At 37.4% G+C, this 20,586-nt stretch overlaps 1 protein-coding gene across 24 annotated transcripts in view; it reads left to right on the forward strand.

Annotated features, from left to right (window-relative positions):
- The window catches only part of sox6 (SRY-box transcription factor 6), a 636,702-nt gene that overhangs the window by 575,423 nt on the left and 40,693 nt on the right, over window positions 1-20,586 (forward strand). For all 24 annotated transcript variants that reach the window (XM_087996501.1, XM_087996502.1, XM_087996498.1 and 21 more), the window contains one exon: window positions 5,199-5,380. In XM_087996501.1, coding sequence (XP_087852627.1) covers window positions 5,199-5,380 — 182 coding nt within the window. The remainder of the gene's footprint in view (window positions 1-5,198; window positions 5,381-20,586) is intronic.

Below are 20,586 nucleotides of genomic sequence, written 5' to 3' on the forward strand. Positions count from 1 at the left end.
CATATTGACTATCCCTAATCAAATTAGTCCTTTCCAGATGATTATAAATCCTATCTCTTATAACCTTTTCCAATACCTTATCCACAACCAAAGTATGGCTCACTGGCCTCTAATTACCAGGGTTTTCCCGACTCCCCTTCTTAAACAAGGGAACAGTATTTGCTATCCTCCAGTCTTTTGGCACTACTCATATCGACAATGATGACATGAAGATTGAAGCCAAAGGCTCTGCAGTTGCCTCACTGGCTTCCCAGAGAATATGAGAATAAATCCCATCCGACCCAGTGGTCTTATCTATTTTCAGATCTTCCAAAATTGCTAAAACCTCCTCTTTGTGAACCACAATCCCATCTAATCTTGTAGCCTGTAATAAATTGTAAACCTGTTCTTTTTGGTTTTGCTAGGCGTGTTTTGACCAAACTACAGCAATATCTCATAGTTAGTGAGCTTAAATGTAATAAAATATCCCCAAATGCTTCACAAGTGCATTATAATACAAAGTATGACACATGAGATTTTAGAGCAGACGTCGAAAGGTTTGGCCAAAGAGGCAAGTTTTACAGAGTGCCTTAAATAAGATAAGGATGTTAGAGAGGTATGGAAAATGATTCCAGAGCTTACAGCCCAAGCAAGCAACTGTGAAAGTGACCATCAAAGATCTAGCAATTAAAATCAGGGATGGTCAAAGATCCAGAATTGTAGGATATCTCTGAGATTTTTAGGACTGGAGTTGATTAGATAAATAAGAGATGAGGTCAGGCGAGGTTTGAAAACAAGAATGAGAATTTTAAAATCAAGACATTGATGACTGACAGCCAGTGTAGGTCAGTGAACTCAGTGGTGATGAGCAAAATGGATTAGATTCAAGTTAGGACACAGCAGCAGAGTTTTACATGACGTCAGGTTTAGGATAGGTTATTGGAGACCAGCCGTGAGTGGGTGATAACCAAAGTATGAATGATGGTTTCCACAGCAGATGAGTAGAGACAGGGTGAAGTTGGCAGATGTTACAGAGGTGGAAAAAAGGTGGACTTTAGTGATAGCACGGAATATGTCTTTAGAAGGTTACCATAGGATCACGCATGACATTAAGCTTATAAACGTGTTGGCTTAATCTCACACTGTTGCCAGGGAGAGTGATGGAGTCAGTAACTGGGAATGTAGTTTGGCAACAACTGAGAATAATTGCTTCAGTTGTCCCACTATTTGGAAGAAATTTCTGTTCATCCGGTACTGGATGCTGGATGATCAATGTAAAAATTTAGTAACCATGGAGGAGATGAGAGAAGTGCTGGTGATGTGGTGCTGAGTGCTTTCAGAGTAAGTGTGAAAATTAGTGCTGTGGCTTTGGATGTGGAATGTCGACAACATTTTTATTTTGGAGCAACTTTTAATAGATCCCACTAGGGATCAGGCAAGTCTAGGTTTGGTGGTATGTAATGAGGCAGACTTGATTAGGGAGCTGAAAGTGAAGGAAACCCTCAAGATCCAGTAACTGTAATATGAAATAATTCACTCTGCAGTTTGAAAGGGAGAGAAGCTGGAAAAAAAATTTACAATTCAGTAAAGATAACAACAAAGACATGAGGGCATCCAGATGAGGTTTACAAGAATGGTCCTGTGGATGGACAGCTTGTCATATGAGGAGCATTTGAGGTTTCTGGTTCTGTACTCAATGAAGTTTAAAAGGCTAGGGAGGAATCTAATTTTCAACTTAGAGAATAATCAGAGACCTGGAAAGAGTGGACATGGAGAAGGTGTTTACATTAGTTGGAGAGACTAGGACCAAGAGCACAGCCTCCGAGGGAAGGGATGACCTTTTAGAACGAAGATCATGAGAAATGTCTTCAGCCAGTTGGTGGTGAATCTGTGGAGTTCACTGCCAGAGAAGGCTATGGAGGCCATGTTAATGAGTATATTTAAGACAGAGACAGGTTCTTGGTTGTTAAGGGGTTCAAAGGTTACAGGGAGAAAGAAGAAAAATGGGGTTAAGAAACATATCAGCCATGACTGAATGGTGGAGCAGACTCGAAGAGCTGAATGGTCTAATCATCCTCTTCTATCATATCGTCTCATGGTCATATAGGTTGCAGTTAGGTAGAGAACAATTAGAAAGGATACTTTCTGTCACAGTCACATAAGATGTCATTTATGACCTTATTAAGAGTCATTTTGGTACTATGGCAGGATTAGAAAACATATGAGAAGGATAGAGCTCTGGGAGAGACTAATGCAGATTTGGGATTTGGTGATACTTAAGGATTTTAGAGAGGAAAGGGAAGTGGAGATGGAGTGGTGGATAGTAGATTTTGAGGAGAGCAGTAATGACAATGTGTTTAAAGAATATGGAGACAAGCACTGAAGAAAGACAATTGTTTGCATGGTCAGCAAACATAGGGACCAACATAGAAAGTTGAGTGGTCAGCACTTCAGTGACAATAGAGTTAAGAAAGCAGGAAGTAGGCTTATGGACAAGATAAATTAATGAGGGGATGTTGGAGAGAAATTATAGAAAGATGTGAATTCAAGGGTTGTATTAATGGAAGCTTGACCATTTGGGAGTAAACTGCTGAGGCAGTAGTTTAGATGTTACCTGTTCTCAATGATTTTGGAGGTGAGGTGGAGGAAACATAAAGAAAGTTTGAAGGACAGATTTTGTAGTGGAGAAATTAAGACGGGGGTTATTATTGCATTCCAGATTGATTCTAGAATAGTGAGCAGGTTTAGCAGACAAGATGTCTGAGCCCCAAAAATGATTTCAGTGGCTCCACCCAAATCTGATTGTGGATGACTCTGACAATTATTCATCATATCTCCCATTAAAATCTGTAACCCTTAGACTTCAGGCAGTAGAGATGAGACCATACTAGGAGAAACACCTAGGCTGAGAGACTGATAGTTTGAATAGGGATGTCAATAACAAAAGTAGATATGAGGGTGCAGTTGATCTAATCAGTAGCTGCATTGACTCGAGGGTTAAAGGCTGAATATTTACAATTAGGAAAATGTAGTTGTAATTGCATTAGGAGGTACAGTTTTTCATGGTGAATACAGAAGATATGTTTGGGTTATGGCAAAGGGACATGGGCAGTGATGTAATGAAATGATCATTGATGTGCTTATCTGTTATTGAAATGTTGAGACTTACAGGACCATGTGATTTGGAAAAGTTCGAGGCATGTCTGTGAAAATTGGTTCACACGTTCACAATGACAAAAGAGGAATAGTCTAAGAGGAGAGAGCATGTTGCAATCAGATGGAGTTGGAAATGGCTAGAACTGAAGCAATTTGCTGCAGATGTTGAGGGAGTAAAGCAATGAAGAATTTTCAGTGACAATATTTTTATCATATTTGGGAGGAAGGTAGAGAATGAAGATTTTCATTGAGAGGTGGAATGTTTGAAGAAAAAGAATGGATGAGCAAAGTAGGCGATTTAACACAAATGCAAGTTTTATTATTGATTCTCACCTCAATAAACAAAGGTTATGTAAAACAAAATCAGCAATGCTTCTAGTGATGCATTTACAAATGAAAATGCGTTGCTGTTTATTCTTGTTCCTGTCTTTTAGATTCAACAATTTTGAAAGTCTACAGTTAATCCATTCTATGCATAATTGTCATATCTTCTGATATGCAAAGATGTTTGGTGAATAATTATCCAATCCCCAAAAATCAATTGACATCTCCAATAACTTCCAATAACTCAGTGACACAGTTACTGATTTTGAGCAAATCTATAAATAACTCAGCTTTTTGTAGCAATCCATTATTTCTGCTACCTCACAGTATGTGACTATCTTGTGCCCTTTACAGTGTTAGCTTGTATCAGTCAGACATTTAATAAAGCACATGGATTGTCTCCTCTTCACCTATGAGCCTTGGCAGACCTTTTGCCCAAAGTGTCTCTATGTTTTATTATGCAGATCATAGTTCTCCAGTAATGATATAGACATGATCCATGAGAGGCTGTGGTAGCTAGGAAAAAAGAAGCTTTTTAGCAAAGACAAAATCGAATTGATATATAATAGGTCTTGTAAGTGGTCATCAGTCAAATTATTTCTCAGGATTGTGGCCTTTTACAAAATATAATGCCCGATTCTATAATCTTGCAACCTTAAATCCTTTGGAACTTGTGTTCACTATTGCTTAAGAATCAAGTGAACCTTCCAATTGAAGCAACAGCTTAATGCCTGTCCCATAGACAAAATTGTTAAATTCACACTCACAGTGTTGCAAAAATGTTGGTTATGCTTAAATATTGCTGTTCAATTTCTAGAATGTCTTAATTTTGGAAGACTTTTGGAGTTATTCATTTCCCTCTCCAACTAAAGGTCCTTTACTATTGAGTTTCACTGTGTGGGCAAGATCTAGTGGGCAAAATCTAAAAGCTTTCTTTTCTTTGTCCTCATTTGGAATGCAGAGTTCAAAATAATTTGTAGCTTTGATTAACGCAATGGCGCTGAACATAATTGAAAAGTGCTTAGTGGCTTTGGGTGATGAGCAGCTGAAAGCCTGACTGATGTGACTGAAAACAGGGTCCGGAGGGAAACATTATTCATTACCAAAAAGTCCTGTAATTTCTATATGGATCACTACATTTCAGTAATTCACATCTTCAAAAAAAATTGGTTATTTTAAATTCATTTAAAAAGGTGGCATACATGAAAAAGAACACCAAGAATAAAAAAAAAGTAGCAAGCAAAGTATTTTAACTGCTTTCTCAGCTTTGCCAGCTGTGAATGGGGTCAGTAATACAGAGTTTAACGCATCTAGTAAAGGAAAGCAAACCCATTTGCAAAAGACAACTGTGGCAGTGTGGAGCATATTCTGAGGAATCAATGTTCCAGATAATGTACTGAAAGAAATAGCTTCATTAATAATTAATGGCTTCGGGATATTCTCATCTGAATCCAAATTTGCCTGTTTTAATGAGCTTTTTTACAAATAAAAGTAATCTTGACTTTGGAAAAAAAAACAAGTTTCTCATACTGAGTGTTTTCAATTCGCCAACAGATTGTTAGTAAGTGCATGTGCTGCAGTTCAGAGTCTTCTATTACACTTAGTTGTACTGAAAAAAAAAAGGACCTTTATGAGTCAGTGATTTTTATTTTTGTTGTAATCCACCATTTTGCCCAAGAAGAAATCAATGTATTTCTTCTTGGGAATCTTAATAATTTCTATTTCTTTCCCTCCCATAGACATCCTCTCCACTCTGAATTCAACAGCCTTCCTGGGTGATCAGGATGCAGTGATGAAGGCCATCCAGGAAGCTCGGAAAATGAGAGAGCAGTTGCAACGAGAGCAGCAGCTACAGCAGCCTGGGCTTGATGGCAAAATATCCTCTATGAATAGCCTGGGAATTAACTGCACGGGTAATAAGGTGAGTCTGTGTAGTGGCACTGCACAGAGAAATTTCTAGCAACACCAAAGAAGTTTGAGAGCTTCATTGTTGAAGTGGCTTCACGGGCAATGATCAATATTCAGCATTTTGCCATCAGCCCTCAGCAATTTTATTTTCCAAATATATGAATTTAAAAAGTGTTACTTTCCTCAGCACCAACCTGAGTCAGTACCCCCTGCATCCTTATAATTTATACCAAAGGTAGACACAAATTTGATTGCTAATTTGCCTCCATTTCTACAAAGGATCAGAATAATCATCAGTGATTGTGTATCAAAACTTGAGTATCATAATTAGATTATAAGCATATCTCAATAAAATGTTAATTCATCTCTCTCATATAATCAGACTCCAGGGGTTTGCTTTTGAACCTGTAAGATTGACGTTGCTTGTCAGGGTAACCATCTCTGGGGGTGGAATAAAAAAGCAGCCACACTTTAGCAGAAGAGCTTGCCAACAAGAGCAAAGGACTGATGGGGGCAGCAGAGGGAAGAGTCTGGTAATGCACCTGCAGCTCCAATCCTCTCAGTCAACTCACTGAGAAGCACTCTCTCCTCAAACTCCTTCCTCTGCTCACTCAGCAGCATCTCTCCTTAATCCTCCAACATGGACCTGGAATCTCTTGCACAATTTGCCATACCATCCACCCAGCTCAAATCCTCTTGCCTTCCACATCAGGCCTGTGTCAGACTCCCTTTGTCTTTATTGCCTGGAGCACTCCTCTTCTGTTGGGACTGCCCAGACCCCCACTTCCTGACACCTATGTGGACTTGGGGACCCTGAAGTCAGGCTTGAACCACCTTCAACTTCAAGCCCCCAGATGTCCTCAAGTGCCCCCAGTCCCAAACACCCACTAGTTGAGTCTAAGCAATTCTGAAGAAGGCAGTGCTAGCCATTGACTGAGTGTCAGCTGTGAATACTTCATTAGCTCTGGACTGTGCACATGCTTGGACAGTTAGCAGGGGAGACTCTGAGCAGACTCCTCAATTGTTGCCTTGAGGAATCCAGGATAAAATGCATCCCAAGCAATCCAAAGAGATGCAAGAGAATCTGCAATGGTTGGTCATCCTGGGTACCCAATATGCAGACCTCCTAAGTTTTGTTTCCATTGATTTCAATTGTGCTGTTCCAATGGTATATAACCATACCACAATGCTACACTTACACCAGTAGACCGAACCCAGTGATTTTTATCAAGTTCTACTGATGATGTAATCAAGGCAATATTTAAACAAGACTACGTGCGTTTTCATAGGAATGGGGCATACAAAGCAAAATTGACAATAGACGTAATTATTTTATTTGTGTTTTTTTCATAGAGGTTGTCACAGTGATAATGCCTCTTCATGATTTGTGGTTAGTAACTTGTTCAAGGATAATCTGCTATAAGCTTATCTGAATTTCAAGGTATTAAGGCTTCTTGTTAGTTTCTTTTTAATTCTCAATGAGTTATTGTTTACTGGGTTGCACGATTAAATCCTATGGAATTTAAGATGAGTGTAATTAAGGAAAGGTCAGGTTATTTCATGTGAAACAAGTCTGTGTTTGCATTTCTTTAAAGTTGTTATGATTTATCATATCCAGGAAAGGAAAAATGGAATTTCCAAGCCTACAGTGAATTCCAACTGTTTCAGCAATATAATATTAAAAAATTTTCTAAATAATTCTTCAGTGAAGTCAAGTGAAATTCTCTGGTCTAACCATTGAACTCAGTTACATGATTGCATGTGACGACTAGGGTAATAGTATCACAAATGTTTTGGGAATCCTTCAGTTGACCCATCCATTGTTATTCTTGCATTTAATACTTTAATTAGAATTACAACGTGAGTCAGATGTTGATGTCTGAGTTGAACCTGATAGGTTTATATATAGTACTGTATTTACCACAGAGGCAACCTATCTCCCCAGGGTATGCTCTGTCAAATTAAGGTGTTCTGTTACAAATAGGGAAAGCATGGCTGAATGGCAGCTTAGAATTTAGGATTGTGCACAGGTATGAAAATCTGGTTAATGAGCACTTGTTCTGTAATATTCAGAACTGACTTTCCACTACTTCAGTTTCCATTACAAGAGTAATTCCAAGGATGAAACTCTATTACAATCATCCTTTCAATTGCTACTTCACTCGCTGTAGAATGTGACTCATGTAAGCATGCTTTGACTTCAGTTTCATTCCTACAGGTAGAAAGCTTGCAGGAAACAGCTATTTATTTTGACATTTGATTTATAATCTGTGAAGCATGTAATATTTTAATGGAATTTCCTGAGATGTGAATATATTCCTATTAATAAATGGCTTGTACAAAGTGAGCATTCAGATGAACTGAAACAGTGGAGTTTAATACAAGTTTTGGAAAAGGCATTCCTAAAAAATTGTGCAATATGTTAAATGCTGCAGTGCATTTAGTACTGGAATAGGAAATTGTAGGTTAGAAATTGGTGCTTGTTGCTTCCATTCTGATAGCAACTGGAAGAAAAAATATATTTTAGGGTCATCCCAAAATTACCTGAGAAATAGTTGGCCCAGATTATTGTTGTTGGATTGTTACATATGCTAGGGAGGGCCTAACACCTGTCACAAGAAATTGGGCTGCCCTGAATGGAACAGGACTCAGGCATGTACTACTCAGATTTTTGGGACCTCATCGGGATGTGGATTAGCCAGTCACCTCCAACAAAGAAAATGCATGTGCCTTAGTTTTCTATTTTGGTGTCAGCTATGGCCAGTACCATTCTTACCTTTAAGATCTGAGTTTGTGTTTCGAGCCTCATTCCAGGACCTGAGCATAAGAATCAAGGCTGACAACCCTGTGCAACTGGAGGGAATGCTGCTCCAGATCTGTGCCAACTATCGATTATCGTCACTCCCCAACAATCCTGACAACTCCACCTCCACTGTCAACCAAACTCTTTCCACGTAGGGACTTTTCTGAGGCACTACAGGAGATGGCAGATACTCTGTATATTTAGGTGAGGCCCAAGGATGAATTTTTCATCATCTTCAGGATGTAATCTATGGTTGCATAGATTTTGATGTGTGCCAATTTACTACATTAAAACCAGCCTTAATGAATTTGTAAGCATTTGAGCAGATCATCAACTTCTGTACCACCTATTGCTTTAGTCAACTAAGAAAGCTTTAATTTGCCTTATTTTAACAAGACTTGTGATAGTGAAAGGAGAAAGCCATTTAGGCCATCTTTTTCTGACCATCCATTGAGCAGGACACTAAAATTCTCTCATTGCGGCGTCCAATCATTTCACCTCAATTGTTGACCTTGAATTCCATCCCATGTAGTACTTATTTTTGTGTGAAGAACTTTCTGATATCAGCTTCAAAGTCGTCATTGAATAGTTTGAGCCTGTGACCCTTTTGTCATGCATTCATAATCGAGTTTAAAATAATTTTCTTGATTTATCTTTTCTATACCATTTACTGTATTACATAACCTCTGTGATGACCATGTGGTTGAGAGATCCAAGAAAGCAAATGAGCCAGTTGGCAGTGAACTATAGGTTAAAAAAAAACATGTTAGCTTCCTCAAACAAGTAGATAAAAAAGTTAACTTGCACACAGTCCTTTTTATTTCAATCTCACTAAATAATTTCATCCAGCCTAATTTTTAATTGCTCTGCTGAAATTTGCTTGTGTATCTTACACTCCTCTCAGAACAACTCCTTAAGTTTATGAACAGGTTAAAATAATCAATGGGAATTATTGTCAAGGACACCAATTATTGATTTTAAAGGAAGTGGTGACAAGAGAGGGAGGGTACAAACTCCTGGCTGCACAATGCAAATGTAAAAGAAATCTACTAATCCCTATTTGAGCTCCAACAATCCACTAAATGCATGGTCTTTTATGGGCCCCAACACCAAAATGATTGAAAATTCGGTCATATTAACTTGCTTTTGAATCACAACATTAATTGTCACTTTCTTCATTGACTGAAAACTCCCGTGCAGGTAATATTATATTGCCTTATTATTCCATTACTGCATTGGACACAAGTGCTGGATTCATGACAAAATCAAAGCATTTCTACTTTGGAAACATATCAGAGTTAAAGGTCAATGGCAGAATAGATGAAAGTAAATCATGCTGGTCATATTCTCACTTGACCTGGTTCTTCCAATTACTCTCAACTTAATGAACAGAATGACACAAGTTCAATCACATGTTTGTGTTTTTGAAGTGAAAAAAATTTAGTAAATCTTTGAATTACGATGAGCATGCTGTTTTTCTCAAATGTTGTCAACACAAATACATTCATATTTGCTGAAAAGCCTCATCTTTCATGACATTATATTGTGATGACTTTGTGCTGTTTCTATTCTTATATAAATCACAACCTATTCCTGGATCTCACATGTGGGCTGAAGGGGGAACCTGCTTTGCAAACCTAAAGTTCTGAGTCTTGAAAATAAGCTGTTTAGAAATGTCTCATATTCCATAAAGTTAACCTGCTCAGGCATTAAAATGAAATGAAATTAAAATGACCATCATTTCTTCTTAGCCTAGTTCCAAAGAAGCAAAAGTTGTCATTCATCAAAACCTCATGTAATCATGAGTTGGACTGGGCATCCTCGTTTGAATCAATACTTAGCTTCAAAATTTCCTGTACGCATTGGAGTTTAGAAGAATGAGAAGTGACCTTATTTGAAACATAAAAGATTCTTAGCAAATATGATCGGGTAGTTGTGGAAATATTGTTTCCTTTTAAGGGAGAGTCTAGGACCAGAAGATATAATCTCAGACCAAGAGGTTGTGTATTTAATACAGAGATGAGGAGGAATTTCTTCTCTGAGGACAGTGAATTTTTATAATTGTTTAACTGCAAGGGCTGTAGATGTTGAGCCATTAAGTATATTCAGGGCTGAGATAGGCAGATTTTTAACCAGTAAGTGAATCAAGGCTTTTAGGAAAAAAAGTAAGAAAGTGGAGTTGAGGATTGTCAGAACTGCCATGATCTTATTGAATGGTGGAACAGACTCAATGGATTGGATGGCATATTTTTCATCCTGCATCTTATGGTCTTGCGGTTTAATGGCCTTTTATAATTGCATTTCACTAATTGCATTTAAAAAGAAGGGCAAGGAAACTCCATCAGTGTGACCAACTGTACCTTACCTGACAGTTGGCATTAATTTAGCCCTTCACCGACCCAAGTCTCTTATGTATCTCAATTAACTTAGGAACTTAGAACTGCACAGGACTACAAAAGACCATTTGTAATCAAGGTTACAGATTTTCTTCACCACTTTATCTCTGTTAATCTTCAATATTTATTACTGTCAAAGATTTATCAAATTCCCAGTTGATCTCATAAAGTCTCTGTTTCCAATAGCTTTGTGATATTTGTTTCACATATTCTCCACCTTCTACATAAATATCTGAGCTATATTCATCTCCTTTTTATAATCCACATTTGAATCTATTTTCCCTTGTCCTAAAGTTTGCATTAGTATTGAACATCTCTGTAGGATCCAAGAGGTTAAATATCACAATATGATCACTGAAAAGATGCTTTCTCCTCAGTGTAACCATGACACTCATACTCTTCCCCATGGTAGAAATTATTATTTCCATTTCTCAATTTGGTTCCTTTCTTTGAACTCCCTCTGAGACAACTCTGTGATAAAGCAGCCAGAACTAAATACAGTAATTAAGGTACGGAGTTCCAGAACTTTACACAAACTAACTCCTTTGACCTATACAACCATTGGGTAGTAGAAGCTGTATTTGACAGAAGTGGACAGTTCTAATATCCAGAACCCCCAGACATTGTTCACACTTTACATAGCTGGTTCACTGGATTTCTGCAATTGAGCTTAATTGCATGTATCAAATCTCTGGCTTGGATTAGGCCTCTTGTTAGAAGTTTGGATAGTTACAGAGTGCAATAACTGAATCAATTTTCAAGTCCCACTTCTGGTGATTTTTAACAAACTGGTCTCTTTCAGAACCTTAAAATAAAAATCGATTGCATGCCCTTTCTGAGGCTTAATTGCCTCTTTTCAGTGATGCCTGATGCTTTACGGTGATGATTATTGCCAAAGAATGCATTGTGGGATTCAACTTAGCAATGTGGCTCCATGTGCCTATTCCCAGTAGGAAGAATGAGGGAAACAGTAACATTCAATACATTTGTTTGTGATTAGAAATTAAAGTGTGGTTACAGCCGCACAATATTCATAACTACTGGGATGCTGCAGAAAATTAAAAATAGCATTCAATCAGCACAAACATTTTCATTTGATTTTATGCACAGAATGAATGAGGTTTTATTCTCTTTAGTGTTTTTTTAGGAATAGATATTCCTCCGTGTGCTATATTTAACAAATTGATTAACATGTTTGGGTGGAATTCTTCTGTTTTCTACTTTAATCAAGACACTAACTCAATTTTTTAATTGGGTTAACTACTTAATTAAAATAGTGATCAAAGTAATTACTGTTGTAAGATCACAAAATAAAAAATAATACAATAATGTTTTGTCTTGTTTAAAATTCAAGGGCATAAATTGTTTAAAGTCTTTTGTGAGCAACAGCAACAGTTGGAAATCATAATTTAAGTTTAAATGGGTGCACGTTTGGAATTTATGGGTTAAACACAGAGAGGAGCAAATAGATTTGTTAGAGAGATATTGTATTTGTCAAATTTAGCCAGAAACGTTTTGCGATATGATCAAATACATGTAAGGGAGAGTATATGTAATGTATATGAACTTTTAGAAGATATTGGATAAAATGAATCACGAGAATTATTAGAAAAATTCAAGCATATGGTGTAAGGGGGAATGCAGCTACGTGGATAGAAATTCAGATGGTGGAAATAAAGAGGTTAAGTGGCCAATTCTCAGATAGAAGAAGAGGGAAGGTTGAGAGGTGACTTAATTGAGACATATAAGATAATCAAAGGTTAGATAGGGTGGACAGTGAGAGCCTTTTTCCTCGGATGGTGATGGCTATCATGAGGGGACATAGCTTTAAATTGAGTGGTGATACATATAAGACAGACGTCAGAGATATTTTCTTTACTTAGAAAGTAGTAGGAGCATAGAATGCCCTGCTTGCAACAGTAATAGACTCGCCAACTCTAAGGGCATTTAACTGGATAAACACATGGATCAAAATGGAATAGTGTAGGATAGGTAGGTTTCAGATTGGTTCCACAAGTCGGTGCAACATCGAGGGCTGAAGGGCCATACTGCGCTGTAATGTACTATGTTCTAGAAGAAAGTTTAAACTCTGGAAACACCATTCCTTGTATGTATAGATGATTTGTACTTAGATGTGGAGATCATAACAGAATATTTCCTGACAGCACAAAATTAAGAGGTTGTGCAACAAGTGAGTTCAAATGTAAAAAAAATAGAAAATTATGGACATGTCAGAGAAGGGTGCAAATTAATGTGGTTTGCAGTGCACGATTGGAGGATTTTATTTTGGTGTTCTGTATTGTGTCCCTGTGCCTTTGTCCAAAGAGCAGGACATCTGACACTGGCTCTTAATGTTAGTGGAAGCCTTGTGCAATTGTGTAATTTTACTGTCCCTGTGCATGGTTGTGAGATTACTCTGCATCAGCTTCTGTTCACACACAATACTTTTATGACTAGCTAGGTTTGGCCATTTTCACATGGAGTGATTTGAGGGCAAAAAGAAATTTGATGAAATCCTGTTTACTGCCTCTCTCAACCTGTTCTCAGGGTGAAAAGTGAGACCTGCCAAGTATAAGGAAATCTCTATCAAGTACTTAACTTCCTTTTGCCATCTACTTGATTTTGCACAGCAGTTCTAATAAGTTGGTTTGGTGCCTGGGCCATTTTTCACCATCTGAGAAGACAACCATGTACTGACTGTATATGTAAACATCTATGTACATAGATGACAAATTTTAGAATCTGTAGTGATGAAAGAATCTAAAAAAGGGTTGCACCTATTAGATCATTTATTGAATAACACCATCCTTATGTTCTTCTCCTTGGGTTTCCTCTGAAATTCAGCATGATTATTTCTAAAACTGCCTTTCCAAATCAGATAAAGTGATTGTATTTTTATTGATATAAATGTGCCATTGGTGTGACAGATGGAGTGAGTTAAATAAGATGATTTATGATACTGGTTTCTTTGATTTTAATCAAAGCTTTATCCAGTTCTTGTAAAAATAGAATCTTTAGAGACATGAACAGTCTAATTCTTAAAATGTAATTAAATGGAAATGCATTGTGTGTCATGGTGTTGTATGAGTGTATATGATGTCAGTAAGGATTGAGTGAAAATTGGGTTAATGGATCCAAGAAAAAGAATGGTATTAACCTGTGCTAGGGCTTGGTCTCCAAATATTAGCCGGTCTTGCTCTCTCTGTGCTTCATCAGTTTAACACCCAGTTAGTTACAGATCAGTTGGAAAGTTGGGTGGAGAAATGGTAGTTGGAGATTAATCCAGAGAAGTCTGAGGTGATGCATTTTTGGAGGCCAAATGCAAGAGGAAAGTATACAGTAAGTGGGCAGATCCTTAACAGCATTGATATACAGAGGGATCTTGAGTTGGAGTCCATAGCTCCCTGAAAGTGGCAATACAAGTTAATAAGGTGGTAAAGAAAACATATGGCATACTTGCCTCCATTAGTTGTGGCACTTAGCTAAGAGTTAGCAAGTCATGTTGCAGCTGTATAAAACTTTAGTTAGGCCCACATTCGGAGTATTGTGTCCAATTCTGGTCACCACACCATAAGAAGATTAAGGTACTAGCACTCCACTGAGGCTTTGGAAAGGATACAAAAAGTATTTACCAGGATATTGCCTGGACTGAACTGTACTAGCTTTAAGGAGAGATTGAACAAACTTGAATTGTTTTCACTAGAGCATCAGAGACTGAAAGTGATACAAATACATGAAATTGAGAGGCATGGATAGGGTGGATAGTCAGAGTCTTTTTCCCAGGGTGGAAATGTTAAATATGAGGGGCATAGTTTTAAAGTGAGAGAATGAAAGTTTAAAATGTGCAAGGCAATATTTTCACAGAGGGTAGGAGGTGTCTGAAACATGCTGCTGGGGAGGTGGTAGAAACAGATCCGATAGCATAATTTAAGAGCCATTTAGATAGACATATGAACAGGTGAAGAATAGAAGGATATGGACCATGTGCGGGCAGACTGGATCATAGATGGCCCAGACATTTAAGGTGAAGGGGCTATTCCTGTGTTGTACTGTTCTGTACTCCAAATTGTTGCTGAAGATGTTGGAAGATTTGATGTCATTGAGTCAATCTGTTGTGTAGTTTGCCTCTGTATTTACGTCTTAGCTTCTCCTGCCAATGAGAAAGAGATGTTGAGATATTGGAAGGCTGACATTTGTATTACCAAATGCCTGTCCTGCAACCCAGCATATCTGTGAAGGGATAAACATGTCATATATAAATTGACCTCGCTGGAAGATTGCTTGCTGAACATTCATTTGTGGATATGAGTGTGACAACATTGGACACTACAATAGGGGAATGCATTTTAAGTAAGCTATGGAAGGAAAATAAGTTTATTATTTTACTGATGGCAGCCATCAAGATGCAATAGGAGTTTGACGTTGTATAAGTTAGTCAATATCTGAAAGAGTTAACTGACATTATGCGATAAATTCTGCCCATCAAACAAGGAGTGTTCCAGCGAGGAGCTAACCTGTGTGTAGGGGAATTATCATCTTGTTTGTTTATCTCTAAGTTGTGTACCTGATTATTTCAGTTGTGTTCTTATTCTTGAGTGCACCCTGAGGTTTTATGTACTCTCATGTATCTCAAATATAGTATAACTAATTACTAAGACTAATGCAATAAAACTATTCCGTTTATCAAGACTAAACTCATCTGCTGCTAAAGATTTAGCATGGACATACTTTACCATTTGGTATCAGTAATTAGTTGAATTCAAGAAGCATTGGTGATATCGGATCTATCCATGTATCCCAGATGGTTCTGGTAGATATGACCAGAGCAGATACCATGCTGACAGAGCTGGCATCTGCAAACATACCAGCTGAGAGGAATAATTCGTGGTGTGCATATTGGCTACAGTTTGGTATAGCGATACATTGATTTTCTTAGGCTGGCAAGATTCATTTTTAGTTTTTTTGGAGTGTTAGACACACAGTTCACTCTTTTTACTACATCATCCCGTGCGGGCTAAATTATTCCCCAGGGCAGAGTGCAGCACAAGTGTTAAACAACACAGCCTTTTGTTTGCTTTCTTCCTTGCTCCACAGTCACACTCAATGAAATTCATACTCTTTAGTCGCTGCAGTTCTATAAATTGTACAGACAAGATTATCACAAACGGTAGAGTATTTTTTTTGGGTTAATAACCCAGCCCCTTTACAAGAGTACTGCAGACCATTAAGATATGCAAAAGGGTCTGCAATCCTTCACCCAACCATTCCAATGATCCAAGCTCCCAGCAAGCAGCCCAATAGGTCAGAGGTTTGTTATGAAGATGTAATTAAGGCCAATTCCAGAGGATCCACTAGACCAGCCATGCAGAGTGTCTGCATGTATTAAGTCTGTTAACTATCTGGCTGAACAAAAACTGACATTTGGATATCAGCCTTTATACTTAATCCAATAAAGCAGTTATTGTGAACAAAATTAACTATTAATCCTCAGGCCACATGCATTCGTGAAGGGCAGATTATCAGGACATGGTCCGCTTACAGGAACTGCTGTTAATCCATTGAAAGGGAAAATGTTTCTATAAAACTGAAAATGGTAACAGATGTACTGTAACCAGTACAGACGGCAGCACTTTTTAAAAGCCAACAAATGGTATTCGTCAACTTCAATTTTCTTTGGTTATGCTTACATGGTAATTAGGTAGAAGAACAAATACAAATGGTTGTCTGCTTGTACTTTGTAGTTTGAAAAATTATATTCATGTTTTAAAGCTATAATTCTTCCATAAAGTGGCAATAGTTTAAGGCTAATAATTAGAAGACTGCCTCAACCAAAATACCCTAAAATAAAATCTGTTCCAGAGCTGATCTTTATGCCTCTGAGTGAGGATGAGCATTCTGTCTTATGCATCATGTGAATATTGGTGTTACCAGTGTACATGTGTTCAAAAGGAATGTTGAAGAAAGACCCAAAAGTGATCTTTAAAATCATCTAAGGGTTTCAAAGAGTGGATACAAAGAGAGTTTTCTTGTGAGGAAGAAGAAAACTAGAGGCCATTAATATAAGTAATCACCCAGCAATCCAGTACAGATTTGTTATCCAAAGAATGGTGACAATATGGAACTCAGCATCACAGCAGGTAGTTGATACTAAAATGATTATATATAAAGTGAGGTGAAATAAATTTACGAGAGAGAAAGAGGATAAAGGATTATAATTGTCGAGTTAGACCAGGAATAAGGGAGGAGAGTTGAGTGGAGCATGAGGCAGCAAGGAGGCAGACCTCTATGAACTGCCACAGCTGAAATAGTGTTTGAACCCCTGCCATTGGGGTCATGGGCCTTTTATAAATTTCTCCCAACATTAATTTTGCAGATGCTTAACTTTTCAAATTCCTTTGGTCTTCTCTCCATTCCTTATGACCAAAATGACTACCAGTCCTATCTAAAGGCAATGTCATTGCTGCTCATTATTGAACATTTTAGTAATGATATGCTGATGTTTGGCCCACTCCCATTCAGTCACTTTTTGTCTCCCATCTGCTTTTGGTCAATGAATTGCCCATTAACACATCTAAAATCATTTTGTTGCATTATATGGTAGGATAAGTCCAAATACATATGCTAGCTGAGTTAGAAATTCAAATTCACATCTGCCAGTGCATAGCACTATACAATAATGCTTTGCAAATCTGCCTTGAAATGGGAATATCAATGGGTGTCCCACATGAACTGAATTTGTGATTATAACATATTACAATAAGTGCTAGAGACAACATTTCTCAGTAATCGTTTGCTGATTATTCATTGATAAACGTTTAGTCATGATATTGCAAGTGTTAATCTCTACTCTGAAAATCGGTGCACATGGAGCATGTGGATGGATGATAACTGTGTCGATACTGCCATAAAAACACAGGGCGCAATAGTCAATTTTAAATCACTTGTAATGTACTAAAAATCAGTAGGAGAGTACAATGGAATACCTAACCAGTAATGCTCATTTACACTATTACAGAATACTTTCTGAAACCTGATGCATTTTGTTGAAGCTTTGTGCCTTGCTCTCATCAAGACAATTTGCAAAAAAAAAAAAAAAATTCAAGGAACTATTACATTTATGCTGTATAGGAGGAGACTGCTGATTCATTGGCAAGTGGTAGAGACATTGCCAAGGAGAATGCAATGACCCTTGCTGATTGACAATTAACTGTCAGGCTTTGGTTAAAGTTTAAATGAAGTAGTTTGAAATGGGTGCAGTGCATACACATGTTCTTTCTGTCTGAAAAGAATAGCCTAGTTTCTAGTACATGCAAATGTGAGCCTGGTTGGCAGTCTGAAATTAGCTGGCAGTGATACTTCTTTGCAAACTCAGTGTTATCCAGCAAATGTTATTCGATTGTAGAATAACATCTAATGTTTGACAATGTGTTGCGTGTTTTGCAAATATAGGCTGGTTGAGTATGGTCAGTTGTGCTGTTTGCAGTTGTTGCAAGCAGTCAAAGAAATATGGTATTGATATAATCTGCCCATCTTTGTAAAGAATGAATGGCTTACAAACCTACCTCATACCAGCATTGAAATTATTATTCACACTTGTGTGATACCTTACACTTTCTAGATTAATATGTACTTTTCAATACCCAGAATAACTGTCGTAGGATGTTTCATGAGTTTACACTGTAACAACATCTAGTTAGAAAAATATTTTTGATTGGGAAATATGTATAACTGTTCAGGTCAGACACACACCTTTATAGATATAAATAAAAAGATTCATTTTAGAGTTAATGAAACACCTTTATGGTTAAATCTTTTACAAAGGATATTTTTTTAATTGGGAGAATAAAAAGAGACAAACAAGTATAAAACATCATAAATAAATCGACTAAGTTAAAAACCCACACCTTCATAAAGGAATCTTCACCAAATTGTTCAGAAATATAGTTAAATGATATAGCAACTCATGAAAGTTGGAGAACTTGCAAGGGAGTTGGCATGCATATTTGCACATGTTGATTGTGCATGGGGAGGGTTTGATCCAAATAATGCAAAAAAGACCCTTTCACTAAAATTTCAGAAGTATTAGAAGCACTCAGATAATATCTTATCCATTTCCTTAAGTGAGGAAGTATATTTTCTTAAGTGAAAAATCACAGACCATTAAAATCCTCTGGGATGTTTATAGGATAGCTGAGACTTATTAAAATTAATCGAATTACTTGGAGAAAGGTAACATTCTTGAGCAGCAGCTTCTCCTTTGGGATAGTTATGCAAATCTTATAAAACTGAAACCAAGCATTTGTGTAACTGAGTAAGAAAGTTATCAGGAAATACACCTGAGTTAAGGCAGTTCTGAATTAGAGTTAGTTCTGAATAAGACTTAAAAGCTAAACTAAAATCACTTCACTATATACATTGGGAAGTGATCCGTTATCTTCTGGAAATAGAAAGGCACCACATCTGCGAGTTCCTATGTTGACTCTGCTTGATTGTGGTAATCTTTTCTAAATGTCCTGCTATTGCTTCCTTAATAACGGATCCTAGCATTTTCAAACCTATAGCTTTTTAAGATAACTGGAACTGTAATTGTCCTGCTTTCTGTCTCTCTCCCACCTTGAACAGGAGTGTCATATTGGCTCTTTTCCAATCCACTGGAAATCTCCTAGAATTCAATAAGTTCTTGTCAGGATCACGAGCCACTAAAGGATCCTTAACTACACGATCTCATATTAATCCTCCTTCCTTGTACATTACTGGATCTAAAATATCCTGTTCCTGGGATGGTTGTGCAACGTAGTCTAAGAAACAACCCCGATGCATTTTATAACATTGTCTTCCATGTTACCCGAGTCAACTGATTTGTTCAAACAATATGCAGATTAAACTTATTCATGACAATCCTAGGTGCCCTCCTTACACGCATCTATTATTTTATGATTTATATTTTGTCCTGCAGTGAGGCAACCCATTGGGGGCTGACAGATATCTTCCATACGTACCTTCTTTCTTCACTTGTTATTTCTTATTTCCATGCAAACTGATTCCCTATCATGATCTATTGCAGTTATATCACTACTCAGCTCCAGCTATTCTGTCATAAAACAAATGCTACCTCTCCACTTCACTGATATTTGTTTTATTAACAACACTACCCCACATCCATTTCCTTTTTGTCTATTTTTCCAGGACTTCAAATACCCTTGAATATTGAGTCACCTTACAATCACATCTCCATAATAGGTATCAAATCATAGTCATTTATTTCTGTTCTTGCCTTTTAGTGATTTATCTAGCTATAAACCCTGAAGCTATGACTTATGATCACAATTATTTTCTGGTTCTAATTTCTACTGCACTTTTTGTTCGTCCCTTCCTGATACACTTTGATCATTATTTATCTCTTCATTACCCTACACATCTGCTCTCTAATTGCTTTTTTGGTTTTTTAGGCATCCCTTCAATTGAATCTTCCTCCCCTATTTTTGAAATTTAAAACCCTATCCACAACTTAGCTGTACAATTTGACAGGCACTGGTACCTGCAAGGTTAAAATGAAGCCCATCCTAACAGAACAGTCAAATTATATTGTGAGAATCCAATGTGTGTACTGACCAATGAAGGTAAGTTTATGGTTAACTGTATTAAGAATGACATGAATTTTGTTGATGGTCATGCATGCTAAGTTTGATTATTCCAGTCCCCTTGTCAGATTTACTAATATGTGTGTCTAAGTTGGCCTTGAGCCCTTGCAATGTTGCTACACAATCATCTTGCATGTAAAATTATACAACTCCTTTGAAAACCTGCAATATTGCGTGCTAAACATTGCATGCCTTCAAGGATTGACTGTCTTCAGGTAGCATTTGTTTGTGACAGAATATCTGGAGTTGAGAAGTTTGAACTCAGGAAGCATAACTTTCTGTTTGATATCGGCTAAACACACGCCAAAATTGAAACCGTGTGCTTGGACAGACTCCGCAATTTGAAACAGTTCATGATCAGTGAGATTTGCAACATGTT

This window comes from Chiloscyllium plagiosum, unplaced genomic scaffold (genome assembly GCF_037043375.1).
Source record: "Chiloscyllium plagiosum isolate Xiang-an unplaced genomic scaffold, Cpla_swu_hap1 HiC_scaffold_18, whole genome shotgun sequence".
NCBI lineage: Eukaryota > Metazoa > Chordata > Chondrichthyes > Orectolobiformes > Hemiscylliidae > Chiloscyllium > Chiloscyllium plagiosum.